Source organism: Malaclemys terrapin, chromosome 20 (genome assembly GCF_027887155.1).
Source record: "Malaclemys terrapin pileata isolate rMalTer1 chromosome 20, rMalTer1.hap1, whole genome shotgun sequence".
NCBI lineage: Eukaryota > Metazoa > Chordata > Testudines > Emydidae > Malaclemys > Malaclemys terrapin.
The window spans coordinates 16,963,939-16,982,380 of NC_071524.1; the positions used below are offsets into that span (position 1 = coordinate 16,963,939).

Genomic DNA, 18,442 nt, shown 5'->3' on the forward strand with positions numbered 1-18,442 from the left:
TTGTGGCAGGAAGGGGGAACTTCCTACGTGGGTAGCGCAGAGCAACCCCCGAGTTAGGGGCCGGGTGGGACCCGGGGGCTGGCTTTGCAACTGTGGAGGAGGGAGTCCCCGCTTAACCCCCCCCCCCCAACACAAAGGCCTAGAGCCGCAAAGGGAGTTGGGAGCCTCGCACCCGTTGGGCCAAGTGTCTGGGAGCCAGGACTCCTGGGTTCTCTCACAGCTCTGGGAGGGGAGTGGGGTCTAGTGGTTAAAGCAGGAGGGGCCTGGGAGCCAGGACTCCTGGGTTCTCTCACAGCTCTGGGGGGGGGAGTGGGGTCTAGTGGTTAGAGCGGGGGGGCCTGGGAGCCAGGACTCCTGGGTTCTCTCCCTGGCTCTGGGAGGGGAGTGGGGTCTAGTGGTGGGGGCTGGGAACCAGGACTCCTGGATTCTCTCCCTCACTCTGGGAGGGGACTGGGGTCTAGTGGTTAGAGCGACAGGTGGGGGGCTGGGTGCCAGGACTCCTGGGTTCTCTCCCTGGCTCTGGGAGGGGAGCAGGGTCTAGTGGTGAGAGCAGCACATCCCATAAACAACGCTACATCCAAACGCCTGAGACAATGCAGAACATGCAACATCTGGCCACAAGCTCCGGCCACCTCTCGGTTTTCGGTGGTGGAGCGTCCTCTGGCGGCCTCCCTTGGTAACGACACTCTGTGTACTTAGCCCCCAAAAGTCTGTACCTCTCCATGACTCACCCAGGACATGGGGCATTTGGCGGGGGGACGGCACCAGGGTCCATCGAGCTGACCCAGGGTGGAAAGGCGGGGCAAAGAGAGCGTGTTAGCTGAATCCATTGACCTGATCGTGGGTGGCTGGAAGGGCCAGGGCAACGGGGTTAGATGGGGGGAGCCCCTGGTTAGGGGACAGCGGGGAACCCAGCCGAGCAAGAAAGCAACTGCTCCCCCCTCCCTCAAAGTCAAAACACAAAGGTCTTGCATCTCTTTTTTTTCTTCTTCAAAATAAATGGATTCGGAAAGATAGCCGTCCGTCCTGGAGGGTGGCATGCACGTTCCCCCGCTCCCTTACTCGGCCACAAAGAAGTTAACAGGCAATATTCAAAGGTTTATGGCGACTCGTACAGAAAGAGACCCAGCGTTTCAAAGGGAGACGGACGAAACTACCGACAGAGAAGAAAGAGACTAGAAAGACGGCGTGGGAGACGGCCTCTCTCCCTGCCCCAGCCCAGGCCGTCAAGCTGCAAAATCCCTTGTCTGAAAAGTGTCCTTGTCCAAAAACACCGGGACGCAGCAGTAAGAAATCCAGGTTAAAAACCCTGCCCTTTGTGTGGGGCCATCTCTCCCCACGCAGCCCCGGCCACGTGGCTCATGGAAGGGCCCACGGAGGGTGACCAGATGTCCCGATTTTATAGGGACAGTCCTGATATTTGGGGCTTTTTCTTATATAGGCTCCTAGTACCCCCCACCCCCGTCCCGATTTTTCACACTTGCTGTCTGGTCACCCTGGGCTGCCCACGCCTGGCCTGTGCAAAAATTACAAGGCAGCCAATGGAGAGGCGCTTAAAAAATCCGGGGCATTTGGAAAAAATACGCAGCAGGGCCTGGAAGGGTGTGTTCATGTTGGCGTCTGGCAGTGGGGTTTTTCTCTGCAGCTAGAAGGGCTAGAAACTTTTAAAAATATATATTAAAGTCAAGAGTCTCGACTAATTCCACCCACCCCGGAGCTGGGGCTTTATAAACCTCACCCCGCACTGTGAGCGTCGGGAACACTGGCTAACCCCCAGCCACTTTGAAAAGGACCCGTATTCTCCCCCCCACCCCCAGTTAATAAGGCTTGTTTGCGCCTGGACTTTGGGACTACTTCTCGGAAAGAATAAAATGTAATGTCCCCCCCCCCCCCCTTTGAAAGACGTGCACACCTAATGGGAAATGACCCAGTTGCACCACCCCAGCCAAAGCCCACCCCAGGCCCTAATTAGGGCTTAATTGTCACCCAAACGGTTCTTTCGAAAATTGGGTTTCCAACAGACTTGGCTGCATCCCGCCCAAAATGTCCATGTTTTGTTTTAACACCCCCCGAACACCCCCAAAATGGACAATTTTCAACCCAAAATGAAAATACGTCCCGCCTGGCCTGCGTCCGCGGAGCTCCGTGGGAGTTGTAGTTTGGGAGCCTTCTGCTCCCATTTGCCTCTATGGGCAGCGCTCCCCGGCCGGACTTCACTTCCCATGTTGCACCGCGGCCAAGCAGGAAGGCTGTGGTGCTTCATGGGAGATGTAGTCCAATCAAGCAGCCCAATTAAGAGCGGGGCTGGGAGCTGAACTACCCCACCCATGAGGCACTGCACTGGCATTTCAGACTTCAAATATTTCTTGTTTGCAGCCAAAATATGATAGATGTAGGGTTTCTTTTCACCCAAAACTTGAAATTCAGCATGGAAAAAAAAACCCATTTTTCTGACCCCCTGTAATTTTAATGTATGCATCTTCCACGCAGCCCCCACCAGTTGCTCCTCTGCCCCCGCCCGCTGGAAATTCTGGAGTGGCTGTTCCGCATCTGAGCTTTCTTTGCATCCTCGCCGAGCGCCGCCGTGCCGCCGGTGAGCAACGCAGACACCTGAGCCATTGGCTTTACTGACGCTCCCTTGTACAAACAGCTGCTGTGTCCCACCCCAGAGGTGGCTGTCTCTCAGTGCCAGGCAAAAGATCCCTGGTATTAGAAATGATGTCATGCACCCCCATCCTCACCCCCCCAGCCCAAGCCAATGGGCCTCACACAGCAGGGATCGGACCCTGTGTCCCCCTTTGCAAACAGCTCCCATCAATGGCTTGACACAGGTCTCGGAGGGTGGGGGGCAAGGACAGATCACAGCGTCCCAGTGGGGCCAGGCCCCTGCGGTTCGGGGGTTAATGCAATTTGGGACTTTGATCACCCCTCAGCTCCACGTGGTGACTGACAAGCTACGTGGCTGGATCAGATGCCAGGTGCTGCAAGGGATGACCCCCCCACACACACACACACACCCCAGCACCACCGTGGGGCAGGTCGTGCCCTGCCCCATGGAATGATGACGCCCCCGTGGGCCAGGTCCTGCCCAGTGGAACGGGGTGTGTGAAGAGGCACTGGGAGAGGGGAATGGTGGGGGGGTTTGCTCTGTGTGTATTTGCACTTTGTGACTAGTCTGCATGTGTGTTGTATGTGTGTTCTGTGGTGTGTGGGTGCGTCTGTAGCGTGGGTGCAAATGTGAACAGGTGTGTGTCTGTGTCTGGTGTAGTGCATATGTGTGTGCAGTGGGTGTGCGCGCACACATGCAGTGTGTGTACATGCATGCAGTGTGTCTATAGCATGTGTGCAAATGTGAACAGGTGTGTGTAGTGAATGTGTGTGCAGTGTGTTAGCGTGTGCCTACAGAGTGCATGTGCATGTTGTGTGTGTGTGCGTGCACGTATGTGTGTGTGTGCAAATGTGAACGGGGTGTGTGCCGTCTATGTGTGAATGTTTGTGCAGTGTCTGCATGTGTGCCTGCAGAGTGCATGTGTACACATGGAGTGTGTGGACACATGTGTGTGTGTCTGTAGTGTGTGTGCAAATGTGAATGGGGTGTGTGCAGTTTATGTGTGATTGTGTGTGCACATGTGCCTGCAGAATGTGTGTGCCTGGTGTGTGTGTGTGTGTGTGTGTGTGTGTGTGTGTACACAAATGCAGTGCGTGTGCATGTGTGTGCATGCAGTATGTGTGTGTGCAAATGTGAATGGGAGTCATGGTGTGTGTGCAGTGTATGTGTGAACTGTTTGTGCAGTGTGTGCGCCTGTGCTTGCAGAGTGCGTTTTGTGTGTGTGTCTATGTGCAGCATGTGCATGCATGTGTAAAGTGTGTCCATACAGTAGTGTGTGTGTGTAAGCGCGCAGTATGTATACACGTGCAGTGTGTGTGTGTGTGTGTATGTCTACGTGCAGGGGGTGTGTGTGTGCGTGTGCACACAGTGTGTGTGTCTACATGCAGGGTGTGTGTGTGTGCGTGTGCATGCAGTGTGTGTGTGTCTACGTGCAGGTTGTGTGTGTGTGCGTGTGCACACAGTGTGTGTGTGTCTACGTGCAGGGTGTGTGTGTGTGCGTGTGCACACAGTGTGTGTGTGTCTACGTGCAGGGTGTGTGTGTGTGCGCACGCAGTATGTATACACATGTCCGCACCGGGACGTCACAACAGGCTGTGGAGCAGGGGGCCCAGTGCCACCCCCCGTTTATGAGCGGGCGGCCGGAGGCGAGAGGCCGGCAATGAAACCAATGGGGGTGCGGCGCGGGGGGGGGGCACACACCATCAGCCCAGCTGCTTGGCTCCCAGAGCCCCCCACTGCGCGCGGCCCCCTGTGACAGGCCGACACGTGGGGGGGCGCCCTTCTTCCGCCGCAGGTGGGATCTGGCTGCTGGTTCTTGCACCTCTCCAGAGCCGGGGGCGGGGTGGGGATCGAGTCACCCCCGTCCCTCAAATCACCCTTCCAGGCCCAGCTGCAGTTTGAGTCCCTGTGTCCGGCCGATGCCCCAGCCCGCCCCCAGACTCGAGGAGAAGAGCACAATGCAGAACGAAACAAGTTAAACGAAAACACCATGGGGGGGGGAATGTAGCACTCCCCCCCCAGCTTCCCCTTCTCCTAAACCTTGCTCCCCTCCAATCCCCCCAAACCTCACCAGCCCCTAGGGGTCACGCTCACTTCCAAGCACCCCCTATAAGCTGGGGGGAGGGAGGGGCTGTGCCAGATCCGATGTTCATGGGCATTGTTCATAGGGGGGAGGTGACATCAATGAGGTGCTAAAAATTAGGGGGGCCTCGTCCCCCCATATAATGGCTGCACCCATGACAGATTGGGGGGGCAGCTCCTGGTTCCACGCAGACCCTACAAAAACAAACGAGGACACTCAAAGATCTGGGTGCTGGGATGGAGCAGGACCCCCTCCTTTCCCCCCCAGGCGGTGTCTCTGGGCAAAGGGGACGGTGGAGGGGGGGGCAGCGTCCCCACCCCCGACACTAGCTCAGAAGCCCCGGATGTGGCAATAGGCCTCGAGGCTGGAGAAGAGGATGTAGAGGAACCAGAGTCCGAGGAAGAGGCCGGCGGTGAGGAGCTTGGCCGGCCGGGGGCCCCCCAGCTCGCCCCCGATGCTCGGCCGGCGGCGGTACATGAGCACGCTGATGCAGACGAAGGCGAAGATGGTGAAGAGGGTGACGGAGAAGGCCAGGGTGCCCGTCTGCACCTTGAAGTCCTGGCCCTGCGCGGCCCAGTAGATGGCGGCCACCGACCAGGCCACGCCCAGGCCCAGGAACACGTTCACCGCGTTGCTCCCCGTCACGTTGCCGATGGAGGCGTCGGCGCATTGGTCCTGCAGGGCGGCCACCTTGCTGGCAAAGGTGTCTGGGGGGAGAGACGGGGCATCAGCTCATGGGGGCCCCTGGCTGGGGACTGGCCGGTGGGGCTGACACCTTACACCCCAACATCCCTGCCAGCCCAGCCCTGGCCCCCCAGCTCTGCCAGTGCCCCTCACTCCCGACCCGCAGCCCCTGCCAGCCCAGCCCTGCCCCCCCCAGCTCTGCCGGTGCCCCTCACTCCCGACCCGCAGCCCCTGCCAGCCCAGCCCTGCCCCCCACCCAGCTCTGCCGGTGCCCCTCACTCCCGACCCACAGCCCCTGCTACCCCAGCCCTGCCCCCCACCCAGCTCTGCCGGTGCCCCTCACTCCCGACCCGCAGCCCCTGCCAGCCCAGCCCTGGCCCCCCCAGCTCTGCCGGTGCCCCTCACTCCCGACCCGCAGCCCCTGCCAGCCCAGCCCTGCCCCCCAGCTCTGCCAGTGCCCCTCACTCCCGACCCGCAGCCCCCTGCTAGCCCAGCCCCCCCCAGCTCTGCCGGTGCCCCTCACTCCCGACCCGCAGCCCCTGCTAGCCCAGCCCTGTCCCCCCACCCAGCTCTGCCGGTGCCCCTCACTCCCAACCCGCAGCCCCTGCTAGCTCAGCCCTGCCCCCCACCCAGCTCTGCCGGTGCCCCTCACTCCCAACCCGCAGCCCCTGCTAGCCCAGCCCTGCCCCCCATCCAGCTCTGCCGGTGCCCCTCACTCCCGACCCGCAGCCCCCTGCTAGCCCAGCCCTGGGCTCCCCCCCAGCTCTGCCGGTGCCCCTCACTCCCGACCCGCAGCCCCTGCCAGCCCAGCCCTGGGCTCCCCCCAGCTCTGCCAGTGCCCCTCACTCCCGACCCGCAGCCCCTGCCAGCCCAGCCCCGGGCTCCCCCCCAGCTCTGCCGGTGCCCCTCACTCCCGACCCGCAGCCCCTGCTAGCCCAGCCCCCCCCCAGCCCTGCCAGTGCCCCTCACTCCCGACCCGCAGCCCCTGCTAGCCCAGCCCTGGGTCCCCCCAGCTCTGCCAGTGCCCCTCACTCCCGACCCGCAGCCCCTGCCAGCCCAGCCCTGGGTCCCCCCAGCTCTGCCAGTGCCCCTCACTCCCGACCCGCAGCCCCTGCTAGCCCAGCCCTGGGTCCCCCCAGCTCTGCCAGTGCCCCTCACTCCCGACCCGCAGCCCCTGCTAGCCCAGCCCTGGGTCCCCCCAGCTCTGCCAGTGCCCCTCACTCCCGACCCGCAGCCCCTGCCAGCCCAGCCCTGGGCTCCCCCCAGCCCTGCCAGTGCCCCTCACTCCAGCGCCCCCTAGCACCACACTGCATGGAAAAAGCGGCCCCCCACAACCCCTGGCTTTCCCCTGGCACTGCCCAGCCCCAGCCCTGTGTCGCTCACGGGCCGTGCCAGGCTCCGTACCCGGGATGGAGGTGCCCAAGGCCACGAAGACCACGGCATTGACGGAGTCCTTGAGGCCCACGGTGCAGCCAAAGTGGGAGGCCAGGTCCCCGATGAGGGCGGTGAGGAGCCCGATCACCAGGATGGAGACGCTGAAGCAGGCCCAGCCGTTCCAGTACTCGGTGGGCGGCACACAGGCGAACAACACCTTCCAGAACACCGTCAGGAAGTGCATGACGTAGTCAAAGCAGGACGGGAGCTTCTCCTCCCGCCCGTCCTCCTCCTCTTCCTCATCACCTGGCGGGGAACGGCAGCATGTCAGCCAGCGTGCCAGCCCCGCAGTGCTGAAATGCGGCCACTTCTGGGGTGGGGCGCGGGGCTGGGCATACATGGATCCCTCACCTGTCACTGAGATACAGCCCCTCTGGTGTGGGACCTGGGGGCTGGTTATCTAGGGTTCCTGGCCTGGTACTGAGATGCAGCCACTTCTGGGGTGGGGCATGGGGGCTGTTTATACAGGGACCCCTCGTCCAACGCTGGATGGAGCTACGTCTGGTGTGGGGCGCATGGGCTGGTTATACAGGGATCCCTCACCCAGCACGGAGATGCAGCCACCTCTGGTGTGGAGCACGGGGGGGCTGGTTATACAGGGATCCCTCACCCACTGCGGAGATGCAGCCACCTCTGGGGTGGGACACAGGAGCTATTTATATAGGGATCCCTCACCCAGTGCTGAGATGCAATCACCTCTGGGGTGGAGCACGGGGGGCTGGTTATACCCAGGCCAGCCCCGGCACCCACCTGCGCTCACAGTGATGGCGTCCAGGAACTGCTCCCTCCAGGAGTGGGTGCCGATGACCAGGGCCAGGTTGGTTTTCTTGATCAGCTTGTCCACGGTGTTCTGTCGGGGATGGGGGAGGGGCTCAGTCAGTCTCCAGGTACCAAATCGGGGGGGGAGGGGTGAGGGCGGGACCGGCACGGTCCACTCCGTGTGCCCCTCCGCGAGATGAGTTGGCCAGATCTCAGCTCCATTCCCAGGCTCGTGGGCGGAACGGGCCCTGGAGAGCGAACCCCCTGTGGCCCCCTAGCAGTGGGTCCCTGCGCTTGGGCACATTGGCAGGGGAGCGGGGGGGAACCACACAGGCCCCAAATTCTCACCTGGCTGCCTTAGGGGTTCGAAAGCGGGGTGGGTATCGCTGTCCTGGGCTTGAGCATCGCAAAGGGACTCAGGGACAAACTAGCCCCAGAGAAGCCACAGGGCTGGCACTGAAAGGGGGTCATTCGGCTTAGCCCCCCCGCCCCCCACGGCCTCTCAGGGAGTGTGGTGGAGAAAGAAAGAAAGAAACCAACCTGCAGAGTCACCGTAGAGGAGCCCAGCTGCCCCCCACGCCTGGCGGTTATCCCATATTGGGGGGGTTAGTTCTACCTGCCCCCGGAGGACGATAGTCCTCCCCCCGCCGCTTTGCTGCTGCCCCACGGGCGGATGGGAAGGCCGATACACCCTACATCTGCTCCCCGCCGCCTCCTTGCTGGGCGCAGTCGGTCAGGCGCTGCGCCGGGGGGATGGAGCGGGAGCCGCTTGAAACGAAGGGCTCGGGAAGAAAGTGTGGCCTAGGAGGTGGATCACTGGGGTCTGGAGGTCCTTTCTCTGCTCTAACCACTAGCCCGGTGGGTCTCAACCCGGGGTACGCGCACCACTACTGGGTTCATCAACCCATCTCGAGCCCCTCCATCCCCTCCCAGGAATCCCGACTCCCAGCCTGCTCCCGGCTCCTCTGGGCCCCCTGCGGCCTCGCAAGCCCGGCAGAGGAGAGCAGCCTCATTGCCTTAAAGTCGTACGACTCCTCGATGATGACTTCCAGCCGGCAGTTCTCCCCCAGGATCGGCTTGCCCATTTCTGCGATCCTCCAGGCTTCCTCCTCCTCTGCCGAGAGCTTCTTGTCCCCGTCGGCTGGACAGGAGACAACCCATGAGCCTCCCAGCCGCCGCCTCGGTTTCCCCTCAGGGGCATCGCTGGACCCCCTCCCCCCAGCATCTGAGTGCCCCCCACCCCTTGTAACATGTTTATCGTCCCCACACTCGGGGTGGCAGGGCAGTGCTGTTGTAGTACAGATGGGGAAACTGAGGCCCAGAGAGGAAATTGCCAGGCCAGCACCGGTGTGAGCGGACCAGCCCCTGGTCTCGCCTGGGACGGGCTAGATGCGGAAGGCGACGTAGTCCATCGCCCAGGGACGTCCCCTCCCGCGGGCGGGGCTCCGCCCCAAAGCCGATATCCCCACTGCGCTTGGTCGGCTTTGGGTCCGACGGCCCGACGGGGAAGCTGGAGACAGACTGGAGACAAGGCGTCGGTTTGTAACAGGGCAGGGAACAACTCACCCGGGGTGGCAGCGGGTTCTCCATCATGGGCATGTGTAAATCGAGACTGGTTGTTTTCTAGAGGCTCGGCTCTAGTTCAAACAGAGATTGGTCTGGGCAGGTCTCTGGCCTGGGCTCTACAGGGGATCAGATTGGGTGATCACAGCGGGCCCATCTGGCTTCAGAATCTGTGAATCTCTGGGTCACATCCCGAGTGATCAGGATGATGCTACTGTCAGCCAGTGGCCATAACACTCATCCAGCCAGCCATTCATCCATCCATCCGTCCATCCATCCATCCATCCCCATAAAGACCCATCCATCCATCCATCCATCCATCCATCCATCCATCCCCATACGGACCCATCCATCCATCCGTCCATCCATTCATCCGTCTCCATACAGACTCATCCATCCATCCATCCATCCATCCATCCATCCATCCCCATACGGACCCATCCATCCATCCATCCATCCGTCCATCCATTCATCCGTCCCCATAAAGACCCATCCATCCATCCATCCATCCATCCATCCATCCATCAATCGCCATACGGACCGATCCATCCATCCATCCATCCATCCATCCATCTCCATACAGATCCATCCATCCATCCATCGCCATACGGACCAATCCATCCATCCATCCATTCATCCGTCTCCATATAGACTCATCCATCCATCCATCCATCCATCCATCCATCCATCCATCTCCATACAGACTCATCCATCCATCCATCCATCCATCCATCCCCATACAGACCCATCCATCCATCCATCTCCATAAAGACCCATCCATCCATCCCCATACAGATCCATCCATCCATCCATCCATCCATCCCCATACGGACCCATCCATCCATCCATCCATCCATCCATCCATCCATCCATCCATCCATCCATCCATCCATCCATCCATCCCCATACGGACCCATCCATCCATCCATCTCCATAAAGACCCATCTATCCATCCCCATACGGACCCATCCATCCTCATAAAGACCCATCCATCCATCCCCATATGGACCCATCCATCCATCCATCCCCATCCATCCATCCATCTCCATACAGACCCATCCATCCATCCATCTCTATATGGACCCATCCATCCATCCCCATATGGACTCATCCATCCATCCATCCATCCCCATACGGACCTATCCATCCATCCATCCACCCATGCATCCATCTCCATACAGACCCATCCATCCCCATACGGACCCATCCATCCATCCATCCATCCATCCATCCATCCATCCCCATACGGACCCATCCATTCATGCATCCATCTCTATACAGACCCATCCATCCATCCATCCCCATACGGACCCATCCATCCATCCATCCATCTATCCATCCATCCATCCCCATACAGACCTATCCATCCATCCATCCATCCATCCATCCATCCATCCCCATATGGACCTATCCATCCATCCATCCATCCCCATACGGACCCATCCATTCATGCATCCATCTCTATACAGACCCATCCATCCATCCATCCCCATACGGACCCATCCATCCATCCATCCATCCATCCCCATATGGACCCATCCATCCATCCATCCATCCATCCATCCCCATACGGACCCATCCATCCATCCATCCATCTATCCATCCATCCATCCCCATACAGACCTATCCATCCATCCATCCATCCATCCATCCATCCCCATATGGACCCATCCATCCATCCATCCATCCCCATACGGACCCATCATCTATCTGTCTATCCCTATACACACCCTCTCTCTCTCTCTCTCTCTCTCTCTCTCTCTCTCTCTCTCCCCCCAGAAGCTCCGGGAAGCCAGGAGCCCAGCGTTCCTCCCCATCAGCCGCTCACCGAAGAGAAGCTACAGGCGCAGTTGCAATTCCTGGCAGGGGGGCTGAACCAACGTTTATAGTGGGGGGGGAGCTGAGAGCCACTGATCCCCACTGCAAACCTTGCACATAATGGAAACCCCTGGTCCCAGCTAACCCCCCCGTCTCCAGCCTGGGACGGTCTCTGCCCACATGCCCACCTCACCCTGCGCTGAGCGAGACCCCGCGACACCTCACTCATCAGACACTCAGTGGGGGCAGGTTTTCCTTCCAGCACCTGGCATCGCCATAGCAACTCCCATGGCGGTCCCGGCGGGGTTTGCAGGTGTTAGTCAGCTGAGCATCACAACCTCAGTGTCAGGGAGGTCGGCGCCACCAGCCAGCAGGGGGAAAGTTCAGGCACAGGCAAGTGAGTGGATGGCAGCGGCAGCACATAGAACAGAACCCAGGAGTCCTGGCTCCCAGCCCCCCCCCCCACTCTAACCACTAGCCCCCACTCCCCTCCCAGAGCTGGGAAGAGAACCCAGGAGTCCTGGCTCCCAGCACCCCTGCTCTAACCACTAGCCCCCACTACCCTCCCAGAGCTGGGAAGAGAACCCAGGAGTCCTGGCTCCCAGTCTCTGCTCTAACCAGAATCCAGCACTTGCTCCCTTAAGGGATACGTCACAGTTCTGGAAATTTTGCTCCCACATTATTCCTATATCAAATCCTTTTAAAGGGCAGAGCGAACATTTAGTATTTCTAAAACCACTTGAAAAGTTTCGAATATTTTATGCCCCTAATACTTGGCTGTAGCCTGTTTCTTGAGCTGCCCGGGGACCGCTCCACAAACATCTGCTTTGTAATTTACTTGTCATTTAACTTGGCATGTATAAAACTTGTGCGTGTGTATTTCGTGCTTCTATGTGGAGGTTTACAGCTGTGTGTGTGTGTTTACACGTGTGTGCATGAATCCATGCATGTTAGGGTGGACAGGTGAGTGCAAGAACTGGTGCACGCATGATTTGTGTTGGCACATGTGTACATGTGTTTGCATATGTGGGCATCTGTGTTTATGTGTCGTGGCCAGCATGTGTGGGCACGTACATATAGTCATAAGTTATGTGTTGGGAGTAGCCGCTGTAAGAAGCTATTCAGTGAGGACCCTAAAACAGCAGCCTTCACTCAAAACATGGGCAGATGTCCCTGTCGAAAACGCAGACCCATGCAAGGCGTATGTGGGCAGAGAGGACGCTGTTTTATGAAGGTTTGTGCGCGTAAGTGACAGAGAGGCTGGAAGACCAGCGACACGGAGAGAGAGAGAAGGAAGCAGGATTGGTAGGATGGCCCTGAGAAAAAGCGGAGAGGATTTTGGGGCAGCGTGCTGCCTGGAAAGGGGCTTGGAACTGCGAGCAAAGTGGTTGTCTCCTGTTATTTGATTCCCTCCCGCGTTTCAAGGGAACAGGAGTCTATACGGTCCTTGTAATTAAACAGGATTGCATCAAAGAAATACCTGACTCTAGCCTCAAGTGCTCCTCTTCCCAGATATAACCCCCCAGGGCCCCAACCGGGTCAAAGAAATGTGTGCTTTGCATGTGTGTTCTGCCTCTGTTCTGCAGAGTAGTGCATGTGTGGGTGGGTGCACACCTGCACCTTTGCTGTAGAACAGGGACAACCCATCTTGACGCTTTCCAGGAAGGAAATTAACATCCAGCCACGTGTGCCATTCGCCGCGGGAGCTAGATAACGACCATCTGGTTCCTTCTCTAATTAAAATCAGCTCGGTGTGATGTGTCCCCTCCCAGTAGCCATCTAAGGAGGATGTTGTCGAGGACACTTCAGAGGGCTGGAGCCCTGCCCCGCTGGGCTGCCGGCTCGTCCTTTCCTGCTTCAGCTTTGGTGCAATTTCAAAAGGATTCAGGCCACCACTGAACCTGGGTTTTCCTCTGGTGACTCAGCCTCCAGCGCTTGCAAATACTTCCCTAACCCAGAGAGCTGGGGTTGGAGACCAAGGTGAAGTGACCCAATCAGCGATCCCAGATCTCCAGCCGGGATCTATTGGAGGCCATGAGGCCAGCTCCCCAGCTGGGATGAACTGGCTTGTCTAATGCCACGTTTCTTGCTTGGTTATCGTCCCGTTTCCATGACAGCGACATCTTTCCTGTATATCGTCGGTTGTCCTCCTCTTTGCCATCTTCCGCCAGGTGGCAGCCACACAAGGGCTTGTCCAGGCACGTGGGTTTTTTGACATCTGTCCAACATGCCCACACCACTTCAGTCCCCTTGCTGGAATCACTTGACCCCACCAGGGGTCTTTGCAAGCATCGCGGAGCGGCTGCCGTAAGCTGCTCGCCGGGGGTTTCTGGCATTTGCCAAGTTTCAGAAGCAGGTAACCCCGTGGGGTTCACAACAGCATTGCACGACTTTCCACAAGCACCTCAGAACCGCCGTGCTGGGTCCGTTCTCCCAAGTACCCAGCCTCCGACGGTGGCCCGTACCAGAGCTACGCACGTCTCCACGACAGACACACAATCCACACACACATCATCACAATCCTCACACTCCCACGCTCCCTCCCACACACGCACACACACCCTCAATTGCTCTCAGTCCCAGCCCCTGGTTTCCTGCCTGCAAAGCTCTCTGCACTATTCGAGCTCTTCTGCGCGGCCCCCTCCCAGCCTGGCACCCTCTTCCTTTGCTACCAAGCCTGGCCCAGCCACACTGACAGCCACCAGCTGATCCCCGCAGGACGGAGCATTTTATCTGCCCGGGGGGCGCCTGCAGGCGGCCAGCCAAACACACAGCCCATGGACACCCCGTTGGCAACTACAGGACAAGGCCAGAGCAGGCCTGGTACATTTTTAGGGTGGGTAGGGAATGGTCCAGCCAAACTTTCTTCCCTAAGGGAAAACCGGCTTGTCGACAAAGCAAATTGTCCGAAGGAAAGCTCATGATATCTCCTGTTTTTTCCATCAGAAAAACAAATGCTTTAAAATGGAACATTTTCCGCTGAAAATGGGATATTGTGCGGTTTGGGGCCCACTTTTTTGGGGGGTGGGGCGGGAATTTTGGTCAAAACGTTTGTAGTTTGGGGACGAAGAGGTTTGGGGGTTTTGGGCAGTCTTCTGGGCAGAACATTCAGCAGTTTGGGGGCTGGAAATGACGGGCGGTTTTGAGGATCAATCAACGTTTTCTGCTGAAAATGGTCCCCGGCTGCTGTCAGAGGTGAGCTAACCGGCCGGGGGGACTCCTATGTTCTGCAAGGCTCGCTAGGGTGGCACCTACATCTGCACCGCAGAGTGAGCCTACCCATGGCTTAGCCGATGTGCAGGCCGACTCACGCCCGCCTGCAAGGGTCCCCCACTGCACATGCCCACACCGGGGTAGCCACGTCCACGCTGGCGCTGCCATTATCTGGGTTTGGTGCTAGGGGCGTATCCTGGGGGCGTATCCCAGGGTTCTGAGGGCCTGGAGCTGCTCTGGGAATTGCTTTGCAGTGTATCATGGGAGAACTTTTCTGTCGGCCCCTTTACTGAAGTGTTTGGGGCCTGCCCTACACGTAGCAGGAGCTGGCTTCCAGCTGTGCACAGGTCTCACTTCTGTCTGTGCCCGCTGGCGCCAAGCCACGGAGACCGTGTGGTAAGGCTCAGAACACATGGCAAGCCATGGAGAACACATGTTAAGTTATGGAGAACAGGTGATAAGCCATGGAGAACACACGTGGTAAGCCTTGGAGAACATGTGGTGAGCCTGGAAACATGTGTTAAGCCATGGAGAGCACACGTGGTAAGCCATGGAGGACACATATGAAACCTGCATTACAGACATTCCCCACCCCACCCCACCCCGAGTCATCCCCATCTTGTTTCTACAAGGCCTGAATATACAGAGACAATTAAACCTCGTTATGATGCCAATCCATTTTTCATAACAATGAATGGGTCGTATCATGGCCTCGGAGTGACGCGGGGCATGCTTTGTATTATGGTTCCATTCATCAATGGCTTACAAAGGGTTAACGACCGATCAACAGCTGTTACCAGAACGGCCCAGACGTGAGCCGTGCATGTTACAGGCAGCACGTCGGAAGAAGGTGTCATAAGTTATTACCGGCAATCTGTTGTGCTGCTGTTTATTAAAGTGCCACTTGCCACTGGCTGGAAGTTGAAGCTGGAAACATTTCCGACTGGAATTAAGGTGCACATTTTTAACCATGAGGGTAATTAACCAGTGGGAAAACGTATCCGGGGGCCTGGTGGATTCTCCATTACTGGCCATTTTGAAATCAAGATGTTTCTAAAACATTTCTGCTCTAGTCCAAACAGCAACTAATCCGGGAAGGTCTCTGGCTTGCCTTCCGGAGGAGATTGGACTAGAAGCCGAAACGCCTTTCACAAATTAGGGAATTGGTCAGAAATCAACAAGAGGAAATTCAGTAAGGACAAGGGCAAAGTCCTTCACTTAGGGGAGGGAAAAATCAAATGCAGAACCACAAAATGGGGAAGGATTGGCTGGGGGGGGTGTTGTATGACTGAACAGGAGACGGGGGGCGGAGTGGATCACAAATTGAATACAAGTCAACAATGCGATGGAGTTGTGAAAAAGGTGCGTGTCGTTCTGGGGTGTGTGAACAGGAGTGTTGTATGTAAGACATGGGAGGTAACTGTCCTTCTCTGCTCGGCACTGGGGAGCCTCAGAGAAGCCCTGTCTCCCCCCCCCCACCGCCCTGTGCATGGGGCTGGCCCATACCCTGCCCCCCCCCAGCCCCCCACGCATGAGGCTGACCTGAGTCAGTGGCCAGAGCCCTGCATCCCCCAGGTACAGGGCTCTCGTCCAAGCCCGGCCTGCTCCCTCTGTGGGGCTGGGGTTGCTCACCCCTCCTTGCCCTGCTAGGGGTGTGTGATGAACTGGGACTGTTCTTACTGTGGTCTGTGAATGCTGACAGGGGAGTGTGGCTAGGATAGTCTGCATTGGGGGATGGGAGACTGACCGAAGGAGAATACCTGAGCGTGTAACATGAGAACCCAGGAAGGGGTTAGAGGCCAGGTGACACCTGTGCCCGGGAAACTGAACAAAGGCTGTGGGAGGGGTCGCTGAAGGGAGAGTTGCAGGAGCTGGCTGGTGGAATGGCTGGGAGGCAGATGGGGCTCTGACCCCCCGAGGGGGCTGTGGGGCCCTGGGACCCCAAGATGGACCTATCTGAGGGCGGTCCTGTTGTCTGTGCCTGCAAGACCTGTGTTGGACTGTATTCCTGTCATCCAAATAAACCTTCTGCTTTACTGGCTGGCTGAGAGTCATGGTGAATCGCAGGAAGCCGGGGGTGCAGGGCCTTGTGTCCCCCCACACTCCATGACAGGGTGCCCGCCCCATGTTTTTGCACAAGTGGGCGTTTGTCCCGTTGGCTCCTGCCAACTACATGCCCACTTTTGCCCCCAAAAAAGTCAGGGTGGCCAGGACAGGGCTTAAAAAAGGGGCCTGGCTTGGCCAAAACGGGACGTCTGGTCACCCTTGTGGATGCTGGGTGCCATTCTGGGGACAGTGATTTAGGAAAGATGGGGGCAAATTGGAGAGAGTCCAGAGGACAGCAACCACAACTGGGCACGTCTAGTCTGGAGAACAGACGACTGGAGGGGCAGGGTGGGAGACATGTTTTAAAGAGGACAGTGATCCGTTGGTCTCACGTCTGCTAGAGGTAGGACAGGAAGTAATGGGCGCGAACCGCAGCAAGGGAGATTTAGGTGAGATATTAGGAAAAGCTCTAAGCTCTGGGACAAGCGTCCAAGGGGGGCTGTGGGATCCCGGTCACGGGAGGTTTTGAAGAACAGGTTGGACAGACCCCGTCAGGGACGGTCTAGGTTGGCTTGGTCCTGTCTCAGTGCAGCGGACTGGATTTAATGACCAGTCAAGGTCCCTTCCCGCCCGACATCTCCATGAGTCTATGGTGAGAAATGATCCCGTCTGGCCTTGGGGTCTATGGCGCAACCCATCTCTTCGTTACGTATTTACCCTTCCTAAGCTGCTGGGCGTGGAACCTTAATAGAAAGCGGGAGCCTCTCTTTCCGGCACACCCCACTCCCGGCGTGAGTTCTGCTCTTCCGATGGGCGGCCGACACGGCTTGGGAGTCCCCCCGTGCCCCGGCCCCCTGGAGACCCACACATTGGGGAGGCTGGGGGATAGATGTGTGGGGGAGGGCAGAATGGAGGAGAGGATGAGGTGAGGAGAAAGGGTCTTACCTTGAGTTAGCAAGAGAGCTGCAGAGAGAGAGAGAGGGAGAAAGAACATGCCATGAGCCCGACCAGCGGATCAGCGCCGCGCAGAGGGGAACCAGAGGGAAGATCCCGGCTGAAGGCAGGAGGCCGGGCTCAGAAGTGGAGTGAGTGGGGCAATCGCCCATAAGCTGGGCTTTTCCCAGCTGGGCTCCTGCCCGCAAGGAACCGGGCTGACAAACTCGTTCCGCTGAACGGGCAGCAGGTTGTAATACAAGTTAGTCACAACTGGCACAGCGACCAGAGACGCATCCTCACCCACTGAGCCTCTGATCTCTCCAGTCCGGTTTCTCTAGCCCTGTCCTCTCGCCTATGCCGGGGCCGGAGCAGCTGGCTCTGATCAACTGGATTCATAATGCACATGCATCAAAATCCCTGGGCAAGGCCTCCGGCCAGGCAGGATGCAAGCAAGGGTTGTTCTCCAAGCAGAATTTCTCATGTTGCCCCTTCAAGAAATCTGGGGCGTTTGAGGTCTCCTGCTGTTCCCTGGCTCAGCCTGCCCTCCACAATGTCCTGAAATCACCACCGCCACCCACAACGGGCAACAGGACCCAGGAGTCCTGACTCACACTCACCCCGATCGAACCCTTAGGCCCCATTCCCCTCCCAAGAGCCATGAATACACAGAACCCAGGAGTCCTGACTCCCGGCCCTGCCCCCCATCCTGCTCTAACCACTAGACCCCACTCCCCTCTCAAAGCCAGGAGTCCTGGCTCCCCCCCCATGCTCTTACCATGAGATCTCACTCCCCTCCCAGAGCCAGGGATATAACCGAGGAGTCCGGGCTCCCAGCCCCCCTGCTCTAACCACTAGACCCCACTCCCCTCCCAGAGCTGGGATATAACCCAGGAGTCCTGGCTCCCAGCCCCCTCCCCTGCTCTAACCACTAGACCCCACTCCCCACACCAAAACTGGAACCCAGGAGTCCTGACTGCGATTACCCTCACAATGGGACATGCTGCCTCGCTTCACAGAGGGACAGGGAGCTGGTGGCAAACTGGCCCACCCCAGCTTTAGACCAGGTGAGCGGAGAAGCAGGGATCCCCGACTCCAGCCTGGTGATGGAAGCAGGTGCCCCCCTTACCCGAGATGCCCCGTTTCAGCCAGCGCGGCTGCCCCAGCTCGATGAAGAAGTTGTCCTTCTTCTCATACTCTTCATCGTCCACAATCTTCACCTGCAGGCCTTTCCTGCCGAGACAGAGAGAACCAGAGAGTGGTGTCAGCAGAACCGGCGTCCTGGGCTGCAGGCAGGGGAG

At 58.4% G+C, this 18,442-nt stretch overlaps 1 protein-coding gene across 3 annotated transcripts in view; it reads right to left on the minus strand.

Moving 5' to 3' along the window:
• Positions 1-3,662: 3,662 nt before the first annotated feature.
• Positions 3,663-18,442, minus strand: part of SLC8A2 (solute carrier family 8 member A2) — a 71,840-nt gene continuing 57,060 nt past the window's right edge. For 2 of the 3 annotated variants that reach the window (XM_054010217.1, XM_054010218.1), the window contains exons 3-8: positions 18,271-18,374; positions 17,154-17,171; positions 8,585-8,709; positions 7,560-7,659; positions 6,780-7,055; positions 3,663-5,398 (exon numbers count right to left, since the gene is read on the minus strand). In XM_054010217.1, coding sequence (XP_053866192.1) covers positions 5,022-5,398; positions 6,780-7,055; positions 7,560-7,659; positions 8,585-8,709; positions 17,154-17,171; positions 18,271-18,374 — 1,000 coding nt within the window. In that variant the 3' untranslated portion in view covers positions 3,663-5,021. The remainder of the gene's footprint in view (positions 5,399-6,779; positions 7,056-7,559; positions 7,660-8,584; positions 8,710-17,153; positions 17,172-18,270; positions 18,375-18,442) is intronic. The other variant, XM_054010219.1, reaches the window with a different exon arrangement.